This window comes from Colobus angolensis, unplaced genomic scaffold, assembly GCF_000951035.1.
Source record: "Colobus angolensis palliatus isolate OR3802 unplaced genomic scaffold, Cang.pa_1.0 Scaffold92, whole genome shotgun sequence".
Classification (NCBI taxonomy): domain Eukaryota; kingdom Metazoa; phylum Chordata; class Mammalia; order Primates; family Cercopithecidae; genus Colobus; species Colobus angolensis.
In genome coordinates, this window is record NW_012123154.1 from 5,761 (window position 1) to 25,563 (window position 19,803).

At 47.7% G+C, this 19,803-nt stretch overlaps 1 protein-coding gene across 3 annotated transcripts in view; it reads left to right on the forward strand.

Annotated features, from left to right (window-relative positions):
* Positions 1-100: 100 nt before the first annotated feature.
* The window catches only part of SYT17 (synaptotagmin XVII), a 92,437-nt gene continuing 72,734 nt past the window's right edge, over positions 101-19,803 (forward strand). Inside the window, exons 1-5 of one of the 3 annotated variants that reach the window (XM_011931852.1) lie at positions 101-486; positions 4,875-4,892; positions 5,544-5,692; positions 12,010-12,158; positions 15,189-15,808. In XM_011931852.1, the coding sequence (XP_011787242.1) occupies positions 472-486; positions 4,875-4,892; positions 5,544-5,692; positions 12,010-12,158; positions 15,189-15,808 (951 nt within the window). In that variant the 5' untranslated portion in view covers positions 101-471. Of the gene's footprint in view, positions 487-1,608; positions 3,512-3,835; positions 5,693-12,009; positions 12,159-15,188; positions 15,809-19,803 lie in introns of those variants that run through there. The other 2 variants (XM_011931853.1, XM_011931854.1) reach the window with 2 other exon arrangements.

Genomic DNA, 19,803 nt, shown 5'->3' on the forward strand with positions numbered 1-19,803 from the left:
GCGCCCGGGCCTTATTCCAGCCTGGGGAGCGCCTCGGGGGGAAGCACGGGACAGCGAGGGAGACCGAGGCGGGGGCCCTGGGCAACCGATCTCTCTGCGCTGGGGTCGCTGCAGTCCCCGCGGCTGCCCCGGGCTCCTTGCCCAGGCGCCCGGGCCTTATTCCAGCCTGGGGAGCGCCTCGGGGGGAAGCACGGGACAGCGAGGGAGACCGAGGCGGGGGCCCTGGGCAACCGATCTCTCAGAACCGGGGAGGCGGCCCCGATTCCGAGAGCCGGAACGCAGGGAAAGGCAAGGACGGGGCGGCCGGCGGAGGGGCGGGCGCCGCTCATCAGCCACTCCAGTCACGTTTGGGGCCACCGGCTGCTTTTTTCTTCCTTTCCCCCTTTGCTTTCTTCCCCCTCCGCTGTTGGCGAGGGCAAAGTGGCCGTGGCGGCGCCATGCCCGGGCCGGAGTGAGTGCGCGCGGGCGAAAATGGCGTACATCCAGGTAGGGCTGAGGCTGGGGGCAAGGTCCGGGGTGCGGGTAGGGGGTGCTGCGCCCCCTCCGGCTGGGAGCGCGCGGAAGGGAGGGCCCACTGCTAGGCTCCCACAAACTTGCTTCGAGAAAAAGGATGCCCGTGCGCGGGCAACCCTTGCAGCAACAGGGGTGCGTCCCGGGAGGAGAGACTGGGGACCCCCAAACCTCGGGATGGAGGGTCCTATGTGGACTCTGCAACGCGCGCCCTTGCCTCTTGGGGAGGAAATGGGGGGTAGGGCGGACTTTTCTTCCCCCCCGCCCCTCCCTCTCCTTGGCACCCCACCCCAGGGGAGGGGCCGTGGGGAGGGCGGCCCGGGGCGAGCCAGGAGCCCAGCCCGCCAGCTGCCGTTGCCGTGGTGACGGCTCTGGCTAATTGGCCGGCAGACCGAGCCTGAGGCAGCTGTTCCGACCAGGAGGGACAAGGACGTCGTCTCTCCCGGGCACTGGGTGCTGAGGGGTGGGGGACACCCGGAGGCCAGAGGCGCGCTGGTGAAGAAAAGGGAGCCTGTTACTTTAGTCCGCTGCATTGGGATCCGGGAGATGTGGACCCTCTTCACCTTGAAGAAACGTCCCCCAAGAATCCTTGGGCTGAAATAATTCTGAAATAATTTCTAAGCAGCCTTCTTTTGGGGGGAGGAGGCGGAGGGTTGGGCCGGGCTTCTTGATGAAAAGACCTTTCTCCTCTGCAAGAAGGGAAGTGACCGCAGGTCAGCGCCAAGGTCAAGCAGGCAGACTCGCAGTGAGACCGGTTGAGTTGCTTGCTTCTGGTGCTGGCGCCTCTGAGCTGGGCAGAGAAGCTTATAGACTTCCACGTCCAGGGTGTATCTTGGCTCACATCTTGTCCCCTCAGCCACAGCTGGGGGTGCTGCTGGTCCTCCCATTCCCCTCTGGCTCACGTATCCCCTCATAGTGTCCTCAGACGCTTCAGCCTGCCGGGAACTCTGTGCTGTGTCACCTGGCGGAGACTCTTCCGTTCGTCTCCTGCCTTCGATTCCCTGGATTGGCTTCCCTTTCCTAGAATCGCCAGTTTCCCTTTTCAAGTTCATTGAAGGTCACATTACGGTCCACCCACTGTGTGCTGAATGTTGTCCAGGGGCTATTCAATAGTCACCCAACAAACACCTGGGCGACCGCCTACTAAGTGCTGGCACTGGGGATGCAGTGATGAAAACAGCACAGTTCCTGCCCCTCTGAGTGCACAATTTAGTGAGAAATGAACATGTTTACTGGCGCCCGGGGTTCTTAATGGCCGCCTTCAGCAAAGAGAAATTAAGTAACTTGCCCAAGGACACACAGCCGCTTAGGGGTCAAGGTGGGATCTCAAGGGGGTCGGTGCGAGATATGTTAAGCATCTCATATGACAATTGAGCAGAGATGGTGGTTTTCTGTCTAGAACAAGGTGTTAAACTTTTTTTGTCCTGTAAACTGCCAGATAGTACTTTTTTTCTCTTGGAGGCTCACATGGTCTCTGTCACAACTATTCCACTCTGACTATAGCACCAAAACTGCTATAGACAGTTGTAGATGAGTGGGTGTGGCTGTGTTCCAATAAAACTTTATTTGCAGGCACCAACATTTGAATTTTGTATACTTTACTTCGCACGAGTCAAGAGGCAGTCATCTTTTTTTCAACCTTTTAAAAACCTACAAATCATTCTTTGCTCAAGGGCTGTAGCAAAACAGGCTGCGGGGCTGGTTTTGATCTGCGAGCCTCAGTTTGCCAGCCTCTGTTTAGAATGCATGGGTTTTCTTTCTTCCTCTTTCTTGCTGGTGTGAATTGGTTCTCTTCCATCGGTGTCAAACATGGGAACCCAGGAGACCCAATGCCAGAAGGACCGCATGCCTGGGAACGTCAGGGCACCTCTTTCATCTTCTTTGGTTTCTCTCTGTTCCTTGACACTCATCTTGCACCTGGGCTTTGAGAAGGCTGGGGAGGCTGTTTTTCAGCAGGGGCATGAGGTGGCCTTGTCTCTGTTCACTTTGGTTTCATAAATGGCCTCTTTTGACCACCACATGTCTAGGAAATGCTTTCCCATATTCCTAAAATGGTCATGGATTATCATGAAAAAGTATCACTTTATCCTAAACATTCTAAAGCACTTTTTCATGGAAGCCCTATGAGGGTATATTTTGCTGTTTTGTGCTCTGCTGTACCTGCCAGGACAATACCTGGTGCCTACTGGGTACCACTATGTCTTGACAATCACCCAATTATCATCACAGAAAGGGTGCATTTTATTTTTCAACTGGACCACATGGAAGTATTTGCATAGTCAGTGTCCTGTCCCACCCCAATAGCACCCCTTTGAAGTATAGAGTAGCCTTTCCACTAAAGAAGAGATAACCGAGGCTCAGAGAGGCCCCCTGACTTGCGCAAGTCACATGATCAGTCAATGGTGAGACTAGGACTCTAGTACTTCTTGACTCAGCTCGTTGTGTGGCCCCTCAGCACCTTCGGGTCTTGTTCTGTGTGTGGTTTGAGTTTTGGCTTTAGAGATTTTGTGATAAGTGCCTTTGACTATTTCCCAAGCTGTTGTTATTCCCTTACCACTTCGAGGATTTTGATTTTTTCACAAGCCACGTACCACCTGTACTATGATGATGATGATGGTGATGATGATTATTTTAGACAGAGTCTCACTCTGTTGCCCAGGCTGGAGTGCAGTGGTGTGATCTCGGCTCACTGCAACCTCTGCTTCCCAGGTTCAAGTGAGTCTCCTGCCTCAGCCTCCGCAGCAGCTGGGATTACAGGTGCCTGCCACCATGCCTGGCTAATTTTTTGTATTTTTAGAAGAGAGGGGGTTTTACCATGTTGGCCAGGCTGGTCTCGAGCTCCCAACCTCAGGTGATCCTCTCGACTTGGCCTCCCAAAATACTGTGATTATAGGCATGAGCCACTGTGCCTAGCCCTACCTATGCTATTATTAACTTAATTTTTTTCTATAAATGGGCTCACTTTCATTTTTACTTTAACGAAATCATATGAAAAGGAAACATTGGCCGGGCGCAGTGGCTCAAGCCTGTAATCCCAGCACTTTGGGAGGCCGAGACGGGCGGATCACGAGGTCAGGAGATCGAGACCATCCTGACTATCACGGTGAAACCCCGTCTCTACTAAAAAAAAAATACAAAAACTAGCCGGGCGAGGTGGCGGGCGCCTGTAGTCCCAGCTACTCGGGAGGCTGAGGCAGGAGAATGGCGTAAACCCAGGAGGCGGAGCTTGCAGTGAGCTGAGATCCGGCCACTGCACTCCAGTCCGGGCGATAGAGCGAGACTCCACCTCAAAAAAAAAAAAAAAAGAAAGAAAAGAAAAGGAAACATTATGTCACTAATATCATAGGAAACCAAAATCGTGTGACATGGGCAGAAGGCAACTAGAAGAATAAACGCAATGGGAATAATGCCACATTATTGAATTCTAGGTGGACATGGCTGTCTGCAAGGCTCTGGACAAGACCTACTTTCTTTGTTTAAAAGAAGGGGATGGGTGAGGGTAGAAATTGGTAAGTGGTAAAAGGATGTTAACATACAGTGGTACCACATTGAGACTTTCTCCTCCTTGAAGGAGAATTGGAAAGAAGATAATAACTTTCCCCCTCTTGATTCAAAGTTCTGAGTTTGAGTCCCACCTCAGTTCACCTCTGAGGTTGGGGTGCAGGAATTCTAACCTACCTAGTCTACTTGGCCCATTTGGAAAACCATCTTAAAGAGAAGGAGGGAATCTGTGCCCTGAAAACCCAGGAGACGAAGATGGGGAGGTGGGGTGGGGCCACAACAGGAAGGGAGGCCCTCCTTCCTCAAGAGGACCAGATTAGGGCTTCCTTTTTAGTTCCCTCTATTTGTGGGTGGTGATAGGAAACACCCCACCATTACCATTGGAGCAGAATTGGAAGGTAGGGCCTCCGGGAGGGCGGGGGAGCCAAGTAACATCCACTGTGTGCCTGCCTGCATGTTAGCTAATCATGTCCTTTTGGGTTGGCTACATGGCTATTTCTGTATAGGAAGGTTTGCTCTTCTCCTGAAGTGTGGCTGTATTGGATAGCATGACTATCTATCCGCCCGCTCTGATTCATAACAGCATACGGTGCAAATCAAATCGAAATGCTAAAATTTCCCATTTATTTGGTGTTGGTTAACCAGGAGGCTACCAGCAGCCCTGAAAATAGCAACACCTTGTTAGGAAGTCAGCTCCCTTCCCAGGATGGTAAGTGGAAATACGCAGGGCTGTTTTTTTTTTTTTTCTTCTGTAAATTTTTTTTTTGAGTTGCTGGAATATTGCTAAACTGGTCTTGTCTCTCTTTCTTTAACCCCTTCGTTCCCTTACGCCCTTGGCTTCATCGTGGATCTTAAAAGGGCAGTTGGAACCATTAAACGAGGTGGGTTCATTTGATGATTTGTTTGGTCTGGTTTCTAATCAAGAAATGCCTGACTTTCATTTTGGAGTGTTATGTGGGGCTGTGGGGATATTGAATATTCAACAATAACCTGGTGTTAATACTAGCAGAGTTTCCATTCCTTTCTAACGAAAGGAGATCCCGGTTTTGAAAAGACACCAGTTGACAAGACAAGTTTCCCTCTCCACCCCTACTTATTCTGTTTGATTATCTCTGTCTGTTTCATGTCACTGAGATTATTTTTTAATATTTTTCCCCTGCTTTCAAGAAGACAGAGTAATAATAATTGTGTTTCAAACATATTGTATAGCCTTTACAATGTTGTATAAACCACTCACATGTCAAGAAAGACGTTCACATAAACTACCAAAGAAAATACCTGCAAATGTTTTGCTTGCTACTAATGGCTCCAGCGAGTTGATGTTTGCTATCTTTGTGCCTGCAATTGGTAAATAGAAATGGAAAACATTTTGTTCTAAGTGCTCAGCAGCAAAGCCAGAACTCCTGAATGTCTGTTTCTCATCCGAGATCGGCTACTTTTAATTTTGGGTGTTGTTTCTCCTCTTCCTCTTCCCCACCCTGCCCACCACACCTCTCCCCCTACCCCCGGGCCACCTCCCCCAATGGCCTCAGGGTTTTCTTTCTAGACTCTCTGATCTGCTGCTGTGCAGATGGACCTGCCGGCACTGCTGTCAGAAGTGCTACGAGTCCAGCTGTTGCCAGTCAAGTGAGGATGAAGTTGAAATTCTGGGACCTTTCCCTGCTCAGACCCCTCCCTGGCTGTAAGTAAAACTGCTCTGAACTTCTCTGAAATCAATTTCAAGATTTTTCCCTTTTTCTGAGAAGGGGGGTTGGGGGTCTGGGCCACAGGAGGGAGGATGTGGGGGCATGAAAGAGAAGCAGGCTGAGTTTCCATGGACATCTTTGCAGCAGACTGGGGATATGTTCTGTACACCTCATTTTGTTTGGCAAGCTGGCAAGACCAGCTGGTGGTGGGGTTTTAGTTCACCTAGTGGCACATTGGGCCTTCTGAGATACGAACCGTGTAATGCTAAGTGTGTAGGCATTTTTAGTCATGTAGAGTGTTGTTCCAAGCAGAAAAGGAGATCTGTGAACCTCTATAGTCTTCAAGGGCTGACCACATTCTGAGGGTTTCCATCCAAGTCCATGTGACAAGACTCCCCAGCACCCAGCCCAGGGCATGCACATAGTAAAAGCTTGATAAATATCCGTTGCATGGATGGGTAGACGGAATCAACAAACAAGCGCCTTTTTGCTGCTCCGAACAAGAACTTCAGAAACAGGGAAGCAGAAAAGCACCTCCAGGCTCCATCCTGTCCTCCAACGCTGTTTATGTTCTCTCTGGCATCTTTCGTTTTATTTCTAATTCGCTCTCCTCCCGCGCCTGCATACAACATCTCCATCTGCCAGTCGCTCAGATATTTTGGGAACGCAGTTTTGAAGCTTCTCAGCCACGTGCCTGGTCCACCTCTCCCTGACTGAGAGAGGGTCATGGTCAGAGAGCCCGGGTACAGTCAAGAAGGTCGGGGCTGGGAAGGATCAAGAAGTCATCAAGTGAGCTTGTCATGGTTCGGAGAGGCAGGCCCAGAGAGGGAGAGAGACAGCGGCAGGAACGCACGGCTGGAGCCTGGCAGGGTGGAAGGAGGCAGTGCTGTTTCAGCTCAGTCCTTGGTCTGAGATTCCAAAAGTCTCTGGTGTCCCATCTTTCCCTCCCAAGTTGGGGGCTCATGCCTCAGGCCTCTTTTTCTCTTCTTAGAAGCAAGTATCAAATATTTCCATAGCAAAATGGCTCTGGATCCAGGCTCTGTGATCGCAACTACTATTTCTAGTTCTGTGACCTTGGGCAAATGGTTTGATCTCTCTGTACCTTCATTTCCCATCTGTGAAATGGGATGATAAAAAGAATAGTATTTCTCTCAGAGTTGTTGCCGGGAGTCAATGAATTTGGAATGTGGAAAAGTAGTTATGAATGCTTGATACTTCGTTGGTGATTATAAATGTAATTCTGGCTGGGCGCAGTGGCTCACGCCTGTAATCCCAGCATTTTGGGAGGCTGAGGCAGCCGGATCACTTGAGCTCAGGAGTTTGAGACCAGCCTGGGCCACATAGTGAGACCCCCTCCCCCACCCCATCTCAACAAAACATCAAAAAATTAGCTGAGTGTGGTGATGTGTGCCTGTGGTCCCAGCTACTCTGGAGGCTGAGGATCGCCTGAGCCTAGGAGGTTGAGGCTGCAGTGAGCTGTGATTGTGCCACTACACTCCAGCCTGGGAAAGAATGAGACCCTATCTCAAAAATAAATAAATAAATAAGATATGCATATAATATGCTTAGCACAGAGTAAAACTTTTATAAGCATTTATTTCTGTCAGTATTAGGTATCAATAGAGATTAATTAAACTGATATAAACACAATGTTAAAGAACTCTTCCATTATTCATTATTCATAAGTTGTGGCCTGAATCCTACAGGTGTGTGTAAAGTTGAGATTTTTGGTGAAAGCAACTCATTGATCAAGAGATAATTTGCAGCCGGGTGCCGTGGCTCTTATCTGTAATCCCAGTGCTTTGGGAGGCTGAGGTGGGAGGACTGCTTGAGGTCAGGAGTTTGAGACCAGCCTGCCTGGGCAACACGATAAGACCCTTATCTCTATAAAAATTTTTAAAATTAGCTGGGCATGTTGTTGCCTAGAGTTCCAGTTATTCGGGAGGCTGAGGTGGAAGGATCGCTTGAGCCTGGAAAGTCAGGGCTGCAGTGAGCTATAATCTTGCCACTGCATTCCAACTTGAGCAACAGAGCAAGACTTAAAAAAAAAAAAAAAAAAAAAGGGTTCCAGTGGTCTATGTAGCAAGAGTTAGTTCAGTCCCTCTGATGTCTTTAAAGCTATGCTCAGAAGAATGCCAACTCCATGTGGGCAGGGATTTTTGCCTGTCTTGTTCACTCAGAAAAAGTTGTTGACTGACACACTATTCTTCAGGCAGAACTTGCATCCTTAAAGTGCCAATCATCAGTTGAAAAGTTAATCTGAGTTCCTTTTGTAGTTATTTCTTAAGTACAGTGTGCCAGGCGCTGTGGCATACACAGGGCTAGATAGGGTCCTATGACCATGCTCAGGGAATTTTCAATCTCATGTAGGAGGTAAGGCAGGTATATAAGTCAGGTTGCCCCCTAGAGTTGTGCATTTACACCCTGCATTCCATATATGACAGTCCTGCATAAGGCCTTGTTATGAAAGAATCAGGAATGATGGCTTCAGGCATAGCTGGATCCAGGAGCAGAAATCATGTCATCAGAGCCTTTCTCTGTTTCTCTCTCTCTCTCTCTATTTCTTCTGTATTGGTCTCATTCTTAAGCTTGTTTTCTCCATGTGGCAGGACTAGACTTGCATTCTGTTGCCGTTGCATGAAAAGTGAACAAATAAACAAACAAACAAAACAAAACCAGGAAAGGCTCTCATTAGCCTGGCTTGGGTTATGTACCAGTCACTTTCACTTGGAGGAAATGGTGCTAGAATCATGCCAGTTACCTGCCCATCCGGGAAACCAGGGAAATCGTCATTTCCATCTGAAACACATGAACTAAACTACTAGACCAGGGGTTGGCAAACTTTTAAAGGACCAAATAGTAAATATATTAGCCTCATGGGCCGTATGGTCTCTGTTGCAGCTACTTATTTCTACCATTGTTGTGCAAAAGCAGCTGTAGACCATAAATGAAGGGGCAGGGCTGTGTTTCATTAACACTTCATTTACAAAATCAGGCAGTGAATTTGGCTTTGTAGTTTGCAGACCCCTGTAATAGACAATTGGGGTGTTGTGACTACAGAGGAGAAAATTGACTAGAGAAGTGGGCAGACACCACAAATGGACATTACATTTAGGAAGAGCTGGGGGAATAGTGGAAAATGAGCCTGCAAGCTCAGGTTGAATTGGGTCTTGAATGCTGGAGTAAGGAATTTGGATTTTCTTCTGTACCAGCGGAGACCCCTCAGAGGTGTTGAAAATCACAGTCAGGTACCTGTTTGCCCCCTAGATATCCAAATGTTGAGTGTTACAGATGCACAGCCTAGGTTCTCATGCTGAGTTGGAGGACAGTTGCATTTTGCCTTGACTGCTGCTGACCCTTTGTGTAAGCAGGGGCAAGATGGCTGGGACCCTCTGGGAAGACACTTGTTTTGGTTTTGCCACTAGTAGAGAAGTGGACTGTAACTTTCCCAGCAGGGCCAATACACCACACAACTCCAGGTGGCGCCAGTTCACATGGTAGCCATCATGAATGGCACCACCTAGGGTTGTGCAGTCTACAGACTGAACAGCTGTGCATGACCTTTGTGCTTCCCAGGATGAATGAGGTCTCTTCTAAACACTGGGCAGTGCTTGACACATTTTTGGCACTCAGCATAATGCAAAACGGTAAGAGAAATCTGTAAAGAGAAGATGGCTAAATCATTCAGAAAGCAAATTTACAGCTTTGTATTTTCCCCAGATTTATTTACCAAGTGGGCAGCTGCGTGTTAGCAAACAGACAGGAAGTAGAAATGGCAAGTGTATGGGCTTCGCAACGCTGTTCCTACTGTGACATTTGAGTCGAGAACCACGGGACTTGCCTCTGTGGACTGGCACGTGGCAGATGAGCTGGCCCTTTGTGTGTGCTCTGTGTGTGATCTTGGGGGAAACAACATTAATTGTTACGTATGCTCATGTCCTGTGGGCCCCCAACTTTTCTTGGCTGGGCTGGTGAAGATTAGGAAAACTGCACAATCTGACTGGTGCCTTTTGAAGCAATGCCAGAAAGACCCTCATTGAAGAGTGAATTAAAGTCAAGTTGGTTGGTTGGTTGTCGAACAAGCACATATTGAATCCCTACAATGTGTAGAGCTCTTACAGGTCTCACAAGAGATGCCTCACTTGGCGATTGGGAGTGTGTGCCATTTCGAGTTTAGCATTACTGGCTCAGCTGGGGTTCTGCCTTTTAACAGTGATGCCAATTAGTTATTCATCCTTCTCCCAACCTGTATTAGTTTGTTTTGTGTTGTGATAAAGAGATACCCAAGACTGGGTAAGGTTCAAGTGATTCTCATGCCTCAACCTCCCAAGTAGATGGGACCACAGGTGCGTGCCATCATGCCAGGTTAATTTTTGTACTTTTAGTAGAGATGGGGTTTCGCCATGTTGGCCAGGTTGGTCTTGAACTCCTGACCTCAAATGATCCACCCAGCTCAGCCTCCCAAAGTGCTGGGATTACAGGCGTGAGTCATCACGCCCGGCTCCTGATAATGCTTTTGAAGAACATTAGATCAGTCTCATCTCATGCACAGAATATGTCCGAAGACTTCACAGCATTCAAAACTTGCATTTTTCAAGACAAGTTTTCCTGTAGGCTTTAATGTCACGTTGCGGGGGATGCAGCCTCGGAAGGCATAAATCTACAGCCATTATGGCTTAGGGGCATGTTATTAGCGGCATCAGTCTCAAAACGATGTCACCAGCTGTTTTTCTACCTCCTTTTCCATCCCTCCAGCATCCTTACCTAGCTTTATGAGTATTGGGGGGGGATCTTAAAGCCCCCCAGTTGTAATAATATCAACTAAGCTGGACATGGAGGCATGCAACTATAGTCCCAGCTACTCAGGAGGCTGAGGGCAGAAGGATCACTTTGAGCCTAGGAGTTTGAGTCCGGCCTGGGCAACATAGTGAAATCCTGTTTCTTAAACAAACAAACAAACAAAAAATTCAGTGAATTGATCGATTGATCAATCCATAAAAAATGTTTCAAAATGTATTGAGCGCCTGTTTACTACACAACCAAGCACTGTTCTAAGCATTTTATTTATTTATTTTTGAGACAGGGTCTCTTGCTCTGTCACCCAGGCTGGAATGCATTGGCACAATCATAGCTCACTGCAGCCTGAAACTCCTGGGCTCAAGCGAGCCTCTTGCCTTAGCCTCCCAAGCAACTATGACTACAAACACAAGCCATCATGTCCAGCTAATTTTTAAAATTTTTTTGTAGAAACAGAGTTCTGCCATGTTGCCCAGGCTAGTCTCAAACTTTCGAGCTCAAGTGATCCTCCTGCCTCAGCTTCCCAAAGTGCTGGGATTACAGTTGTGGGCAACCATGCCCAGTCAACTTTTAGTAGAGATGGGGTCCTGCTGTGTTGCCCAGGCTGGTCTCAAACTCCTGGCCTCAAGGGATCCTCCTGCCTTGGCCTCCCAAAATGCTGGGTATAATGTGTGAGCCACCATGCTCGGCCTCTATGCATTTTATATGTGTTAACTCATTCAGTGTTTACAACCACCATATAATGTGGGTACAGTCAATATTTCCACTTTACAGATGGGGAAATGGAGGTACGGGAGGGGAAAGGGACTTACCCCAGCATCCAGTCAGGGTTCAACCCCAGCGGTTCTCTTAATCACTACCCCGTATCGTCTTCCTTCTCCATCCACCCTTACCCGCTCCTTCCCAATTTCTCAGCAGTTCTTTATTGGGAGCACATTAAGTCATGGCTGCTGCTAATTTATAGCTATTTCTTGACATCTAACTTCTGTTCAGAAATTGTTGATTTTCAGCGCCATTTCTGCCACGCAAAGAACCCTTGAGTGACATTGTTATAGGATATTTTTAAAAGATCTTAAATTATAGACACAGTGACTATTGAAATACCAGGACACTTGTAACCAAAAGCAGAAGTTTGGATGCCTATAAACAAGCAGACGGTTCCCTGCAGACTAGAGATTGACAGGTCTCGGGCTTCACTGAGCCAAAGTGGCGCCCCCACGTGGCGACAGCCTAAGTTTACACAGTTCTCCCCCCAACCCCAGCTTTGAAATTATGCAAGTTCTTGACAGATTGTTCTAAATCGGGAAGTATTTCTTCATATCATTTCACATTTTGTGCAAAAAGCAAGACGTTGTTGAGAGTTTAAGGACGCCACACTGTTTCAAATTTGCATTATTCCATGTTGCATAAAATGGGTCTGAGAGCGGTTTCATCGCGGGTCTTAACCCCCAAGGGACGGAGATGCCAGTCCCTCGGGATTCCTGGACAGCTACTGAGACCTCTTCCCTTCCTATAGGATGGCCAGCCGGAGCAGTGACAAGGATGGTGACTCTGTCCACACGGCCAGCGAAGTCCCGCTGACCCCACGGACCAATTCTCCGGATGGAAGACGCTCGTCCTCAGACACATCCAAGTCCACATACAGCCTGACGCGGAGGATTTCGAGTAAGTATCTCCGCTGTGCCTCTCTGGGGGCCCTGGCTGGCTTTCCCAGACACTCCTATGGAGGGTCATGAAGGGCAGTGTCTTTGCTGGGGGAGGGCGGCGGAGTGGATTGACAGTCCAGGGGACAGGGTGAGAGAGAGATAATGACGGTGTGACAGAGGAGGGCATCACACCTGATTGCTGATGAGTTTAATCAAAAGCAATCATTTTGATTGATTTTTGCTTTTATTAGTTTTAAGTTTGATTGAACTGGCTGCATTGATTAACATTGTCAGTGTATATCATTTCAGATTCTGAAAGATGAGTGTGGCTATATTATATAGAAGGGCTTGTCAATTCTGGTGACTTTGGGAGCTAGGCGGGTTGCATCAGTGGCCAAATGCAGAGGTTACATAGAGATAAACATTGCCTGAGTGCAGTGACAAATGGCAGCTGCCGCTCTGCCTGGAGAGTTACTAAGGCAGGGTGAAGACTTCAGTCAATTTAAAAGCGAATGCCCCATTGAAAGGCCAGCAGGGCGGCTGCTGCTCAGCTTGGCCAATGGTAGCTGTATGGGATTGGGGGCCCAGTATCGTCTGATCTTTGTAAAGAGATATTGGCAATCTGGGTTTTTTTTTTTTTAAATATGAAACATTCTTACTTTCGAGCCTAAACAAAATGTATGTGCAGCCATCAAACTTGGCCACCCAATTTGTCTACTCTGTTGTGTGGCATATGTGTTTGACCAAACAGCATGATTTGGGTGAGGATGAAAAAGGAAGATAAATACCCAGAGACTCCCAACCTCCTCCTGCTCCACAAAAGTATCTCTTCTCTACGTGAACTGATGTCTTCTCTACGTGAACTGATGTCTGAAATTCACTAAACAGAGGGAAAAGCTTAAAATGCCTGAAACAAGTCCATTCAGGTGGAGATCATTGGTGTCCAACCTTTCCTGGGGGTAGAGGGAAAAGAAAAAAGTAGGAAAAAAAAAAAAAAAAGAGTTCAAGGGCATGAAATAGTGAAACAGAGCGAGCACTGGGTTTCTTTAGGCCTCAGTCTTCCCATCTGTAAAATGAGAGGGCTGATCTAGAACTGTGCTGTCTGGTGTAACAGTCACCACACACACGTAGCTGTTGAGCACGTAAATGGTGTGAGACTGAATCTTACTGATGTTCTGTGAGTGCAAAATACGTACTGGACTTTCAAGACAGTGAGAAAATAAAAGGCCTGTTGCGGTGACTTGTGCCTATAATCCCAGCACTTTGGGAGACCGAGGCGGGAGGATCACCTGAGGTCAGGAGTTCGAGACCAGGCTGGCTAACATGGTGAAACCCTATCTCTACTAAAAATACAAAATTAGATGGGCATGGTAGCGCATGCCTGTAATCCCAGCTACTTGGGAGGCTGAGGCAGTAGGATCACTTGAACCCGGGAGGCGGAGGTTGCAGTGAGCCGAGATCGCACCACTGCACTCCAGCTCAGGCAACAAAAGTGAAATGCTGTCTCCAAAAAAAAAAAAAAGAGAGAGAGAGAGAATTTAAAGTATCTCACTAAAATGTTTTTATATTGGTTCCATGTTGAAATGATTATATATTGGATATAGTGGGTTAAATAAAATAAAATACTAAAATTAATTTTGCAGGCCAGGTATGGTGGCTCATGCCTGTAATTCTAGCACTTTGGGAGGCCAAAGCAGGCAGATTGCTTGAGGCCAGGAGTTCAAGACCATCCTGGCCAACATGACGAAACCCCATCTCTACTAAAAATGCAAAAATGGGCCAGGTGTGGTGGTACACAACTGTAGTCCCAGCCACTAGGGAGGCTGAGGCATGAGAATCACTTGTACCTGGAAGGCGAAGGTTGCAGTAAGCTGAGATCCGCCACTGCACTCCAGGCTGGGTGACAGAGCAAGACTCTGTCTCAAAATAAACAAATAAATTAAATTAAAGGAATTTTGCCCTTTTTTTGCATGTTTTTAAAGTCATGGCTGCCAGGATATTTTAAGTTACATATGTGGCTTGCATTTCTGGCTTGCGTTATCTTTCTGTGGACAGTGTGGGCCTAGATAATTTCTGAGTCTCATGCCTAGCTCTGAACACGGGTGATTTTTCCATTTAGCACACATCTGTCAGAGTACCTCCCATGCCTCAGGCAAATGTCTCATAAAGGCAGCTGTTAGGGCAATTAGCAAGAATGCCATGAGCTCATTGCTAGAAGAGTGGGATGCACGAAGGTTAGAAATATGAACTTGGGATCCATGAACCAGCACTCTGCTGGTTCATGGAAGGGAGAGAGGCAGCCCGTAAGCGATGAGGTTTGAATATGAACCTTGAAGAAGTATAATCATTCCCATTTATTGATCTGTGCCTACGGGCACATTCCACACCATGCCCTTTCCATGCCCTGGTTCAGTGAATCTTCATCACATTCTTTGAGGTAGGTGCCATTATTGACTCTATTTTACTAATGGGAAAACAGAGTCCCAGAGAGTCAAAAGAATATGCCCGGAGTCACATGGCTCATTTGTTAATGAGTACACGAGTAGTGAGTAAGCGGCTGAGAGGGAATTCTACCCAGACACTCTGGTCCCAGAGCTCACTTTCTTAAAGTGGAGGCATCATAGGATAATGGTTAGAGCCAGACTCTGGGGCCAGCTAGACCAGCCTAACCCCTGGCTCCTCCACTTGCAAGTGTGTGACCTTCAGAAAGTTCTTAAAGCTTCTGTTTCCTCATCTATAAAGTGGGGATAATAGTAATTATCTAAGAATTCAAGGGGATGTGAAGATTGTGATTGCACATATGAGATGATGTAATGTACTCAGTCTATTCGAGCAGTGCCTGGCACTTAGCTGCTGTGATGATGGCGGTGGTGACAAGAGTGCTACCATACTGTCTGTCACAGAATCAGTGAGTATTTCAGAGTGTAGAGAAAGATGGCAAGGATCATTTTGAAGTAGAGTAAACAGTGCAAGAATCTGCTCACCTGCACAGTTGCCCAGGTGTGCCCTGTATGTGGCTGTCTTCATTGTTATTTCTGGTGGCTCTCAGGTCTTGAGTCAAGACGTCCCAGCTCTCCACTCATCGATATTAAACCCATCGAGTTTGGCGTTCTCAGCGCCAAGAAGGAGCCCATCCAGCCTTCGGTGCTCAGACGGACCTATACCCCCGATGACTATTTCAGGAAGTTCGAACCCCACCTGTACTCCCTCGACTCCAGCAGTGACGACGTGGACTCTCTGACGGACGAGGAGATCCTGTCCAAGTACCAGCTGGGCATGCTCCACTTTAGCACTCAGTACGACCTGCTGCACAACCACCTCACCGTGCGCGTGATCGAGGCCAGGGACCTGCCACCTCCCATCTCCCACGACGGCTCGCGTCAGGACATGGCACACTCCAACCCCTACGTCAAGATCTGTCTCCTGCCAGATCAGAAGAACTCAAAGCAGACCGGGGTCAAACGCAAGACCCAGAAACCCGTGTTTGAGGAGCGCTACACCTTCGAGATCCCCTTCCTGGAGGCCCAGAGGAGGACCCTGCTCCTGACCGTGGTGGATTTTGATAAGTTCTCCCGCCACTGTGTCATTGGGAAAGTTTCCGTGCCTTTGTGTGAAGTTGACCTAGTCAAGGGCGGGCACTGGTGGAAGGCACTGATTCCCAGTTCTCAGGTAAGGAATGGGTTTGTGGTGTTTCCTCCTGGGAGCTTTTTAAAAAAGTGATTGTTTTTATTTTGTTTTACTGTTTAAAAGGCTTTTTTGGGTTTTTAAAACTTTTTATTTTGAAATAATTTTTGACTCAAAGGTTGCAAAAATAGCAGAGAGTTCCTGTGTCCTCTTGATCCAGCATGATAGCATCTTACACAACCAGGAAATAGACATTGGTAACTAACCTAGAGCTTACTCAGATTTCACTAGTTTTCATATACATCACTCCTGTGTGTGTCTTTCTGTGAAAATTTATCACATGTATAGATTCATGTAACCACCACCACTCTGGAAGCCTTTTTTAAATGATTGATGCTGAGTTATTTAATAAGGAGAATGATTGCACAGGGTATAAAGCTATCAATCATTTTGACTTTCAGAAATTGATTTGGGGGGATAAAGTGAAGGCTGGAAAACAGGATGATGCATGGATATTTTTCAACCCAACTGTTAGATTGGCTTCCTTCCTCCTGTCCAGCCCAGGGAAATGTGGTTGGCTGCTTGGAAAGCCACCCACGGACCAGGCTGTGTCTCCAGTCGGCTGTTGGGCATTCCTGCGTGTTAGAGGATAACCGACTACCCATTGTGGGTAGAAGGATGTGGGGAGCCCAAGGAAAGGAAAAGATCCAGCCACTCCTTCCTCCCTCCCTTCCCACTTCTCTTCGCTCCCTTCCTCCCTTCCTTCCCCGATTCCCTCTTCCCTTCCTTCCCCGCTTCCCTCTTCCCTCCCTTTTCCCCTCCCTCACCTCCTTCTTTCCTCCCCTCCTCCTGTCTTCCCTTCCTTCTCTCCCTGTCCTGTGGGATGGCTGGTGTAGGAACAGGGACGGGAGATGGAGAAACAAGGGAGGGGGCTTTGGCCACCATGAGGTCAATAAGAGTTGCCTTCCAGGCCAGGCGCAGTGGCTTATGCCTGTAATGCCAGCACTTTGGGAGGCTGAGGCAGGAGAATCACTTGAGTCCAGGCACGTGAGACCAGCCTGGGCAACACAATGAGATCCCGCCTCTACAAAAAAAATGTAAAAATTAGCTAGGCCTGGTGGTGCACATCTGTAACTCCAGCTACTTGGGAGGCTGAGGCAGGAGGATCTCTTGAGCCCAGAGTTCGAGGCTGCAGTGAGCTATGATCGAGCCAGTGCACTCACTCACTCCAGGCTGGGTGACAGAGCGAGACCCTGTCTCTAAAAAAAAAAAAAAAAGATTGCCTTTCCATGGGGAGCCACTTGGTGACACACAGAGAAAATGGCCTTGGGTCTAATCTGCAACCTTCCTCCCACTGCCTAACTGTTGCTAGGCCCCTCTGCTCCCTCACCCCTCTGCTCCCTCACCTCACTTCAGGTGAAATGGAGGTAGCAATACCACCTTGCAGCGAGGGCCTGGCGGGTGGTGAGCTCTCCACAGTGGCAGCCCCAGTTGTCAGGAGAGGATGACTTCTATTGTGAACCCATTCAGGGTGAGCCTGTAATGCATCGCCTTCCGGTGCACTAAGCAGTAATCACACCTGGTGAATATCTAATTGGGCAGACAAGAGGCGGGGAGGGTTCCGGTTCACTCCTGATGCTGAGCCTTCTTGCGGCAGAGGAGCTGACGTCTCCTAAACTGAGTTAATCTCGGGGCTGCCGTCTCCCTTTCATCTGAAGAGGGACAGCCAGGCCTGTTTTATGTCACTGCGGGAGCAGGTTTCTCCCAGACAAGGGCTGGCTCCTCACCCTTGATAAAGCTGCAGGCTGTGCTTTAGTTTCATGGGGACCTTTGGGTGCCTCTAAGAATTCATGTGTATAGGGCTGAGTGCCATGGCTCACACCTGTAATCCCAGCACTTTGGGAGGTTGAGGTGGGAGGATGGCTTGAGCCCAAGAGTTGGAGACTAGCCTGAGAAACATAGTGACACCTTATTTCTACAAAACATTAAAAAAAAAAAAAAAATAGCCAGGCATGGTGGCATGTGCCTGTAGTCCCAGCTACTCGGGAGGCTGAGGCAGGAGGATTGCTTGAGCCCAGGAGTTTGAGGCTGCAGTGAGCTATGATTGCGTCAATGCACTCCAGCCTGGGCAATAGAGTGAGGCCTTGTCTCTAAAAATATAAAATACCAAAAGTGTGTGTAAAGTTGAAATATTGCAGGCAGGTCAACTGCTCTAACTGCTCATCTGATTTACACTCTGGTCTGTCACACTCGGGCTTCTAGCCTTGCTGGTGCTATTGTCAGCCAAGTAGTGGCTGTTAATGCCTTTAATTGTGGATTTGACTCTTAAATCCTGGCTGTAAATGCCTTCTGTCTCTCATTCCTGATGATGATGAGTGTTTTCTTAGTACTGTTCAAAACAGTTTTTGGAAGCGTCATCTGGACCCTTAAGATATTTGTTTTCCTTCTCTTCTCCCCTCTTCATTATTCTTTGTTTTTTTCTTCTCTGATCTGCTCATTTCTTCATTCTGTTTTTCTTGAGATCCTATTATGTGCCCGGCATTTCTAGTTGGATTAATAAAAATGAATCCCATACCATTCCTAGCAGCAGGAAACTTCCAATCTAGTGGGAAAGAGAGTTTGGTAAACAGCAAGCCATAATGCAGTGTGCTGCATGCGGTAATAAATGGGCAATCAGCACTCATTTTGATTTTTTAAAATTATTTTGTTTTATTATTTATTTATTTATTTATTTTGAGACGGAGTCTCACTCTGTCCCCCAGGCTGGAGTGCAGTGGCGCGATCTCAGCTTACTGCAAACTCCGCCTCCTGGGTTCACGCCATTCTCCTGCCTCAGCCTCCCAAGTAGCTGGGACTACAGGTGTCTACCACCACACCCAGCTAATTTTTTGTGTTTTTAGTAGAAACGGGGTTTCACTGTGTTAGCCAGGATGATCTCGATCTCCTGACCTCGTGATCTGGCTGTCTGGGCCTCCCAAAGTGTTGGGATTACAGGCTTAAGCCACCGCGCCCGTCCCTGGCCTATTTTTTATTTTTAGAAACAGAGTCTGGCTCAGTGGCCCAGGCTGGAGTGCAGTGGAGCAATCACAGCTCACTGCAGCCCCAAACTCCTGGACTCAAGAGATCCTCCCACCTCAGCCTCCTGAGTAACTAGGACTACAATTGTATGCCACTGTACTTGGTTAGTTTTTTTTAAAATATATTTTGCAGAGATGGGGATTTCTCTCTGTTGCCTAGGCTGGTCTCCAACTCCTGGTCTCAAGCGATCCTCCCACCTCGGCCTCCTAAAGTTTGCTGGGGTTATCGGCATGAGCTACTGAGCCCTGCCAAGACTCATTTTGTTAAGAATGATCAAAATTGGCCTTGAAAATGGACACCATATTGAAGACTGAGGTACCATCTCTCAGTAATTCCAATATGGTAGGTCTTGACCATTGGAGTGGATCAGGATGTATTTGCTCACATTTGGGGAGCAAATGTATTTCAGGCAGAAGTTTTAAATGATGAAATCCACTAGGAAGGTCATGCTATATGGGTATTTCACTTTGAATACCAGACTCGTACTAGCGAGGCAAGAAACACACAAAGAGAGGCACTGGAGACTCTGACAGGAAAGAATATGCTCCTATTGCCCAGCTAATGCTTACTCTGGAATTTATGCTCTTTGAGTGGAAAAGCCGGTTGTCTTACGTGCTGCCAGCAATCATACAGAAAAAAGCTCATCACTGATGATTAGAGAAATGCAAATCAACACCACAATGAGATACCATCTCACACCGGTCCGAATGGCTACTATTAAAAAGTCCAAAATAACAGATGTTGGTGAGGTTGTGGAGAAAAAGGAATGCTTATACATTGTTGGTGGGAGTGTAAATTAGTTCAGCCATTGTGGGAGACAGTGTGGCAATTCCTCAAAGACCTAAAGACAGAAATACCTTTCGACCCAGCAATCCCATTACTGGGCATATACCAAAGGAATCTAAGTTGTTCTATTATAAAAACACATACATGCGTTATGTTCATTGCAGCACTATTCACAA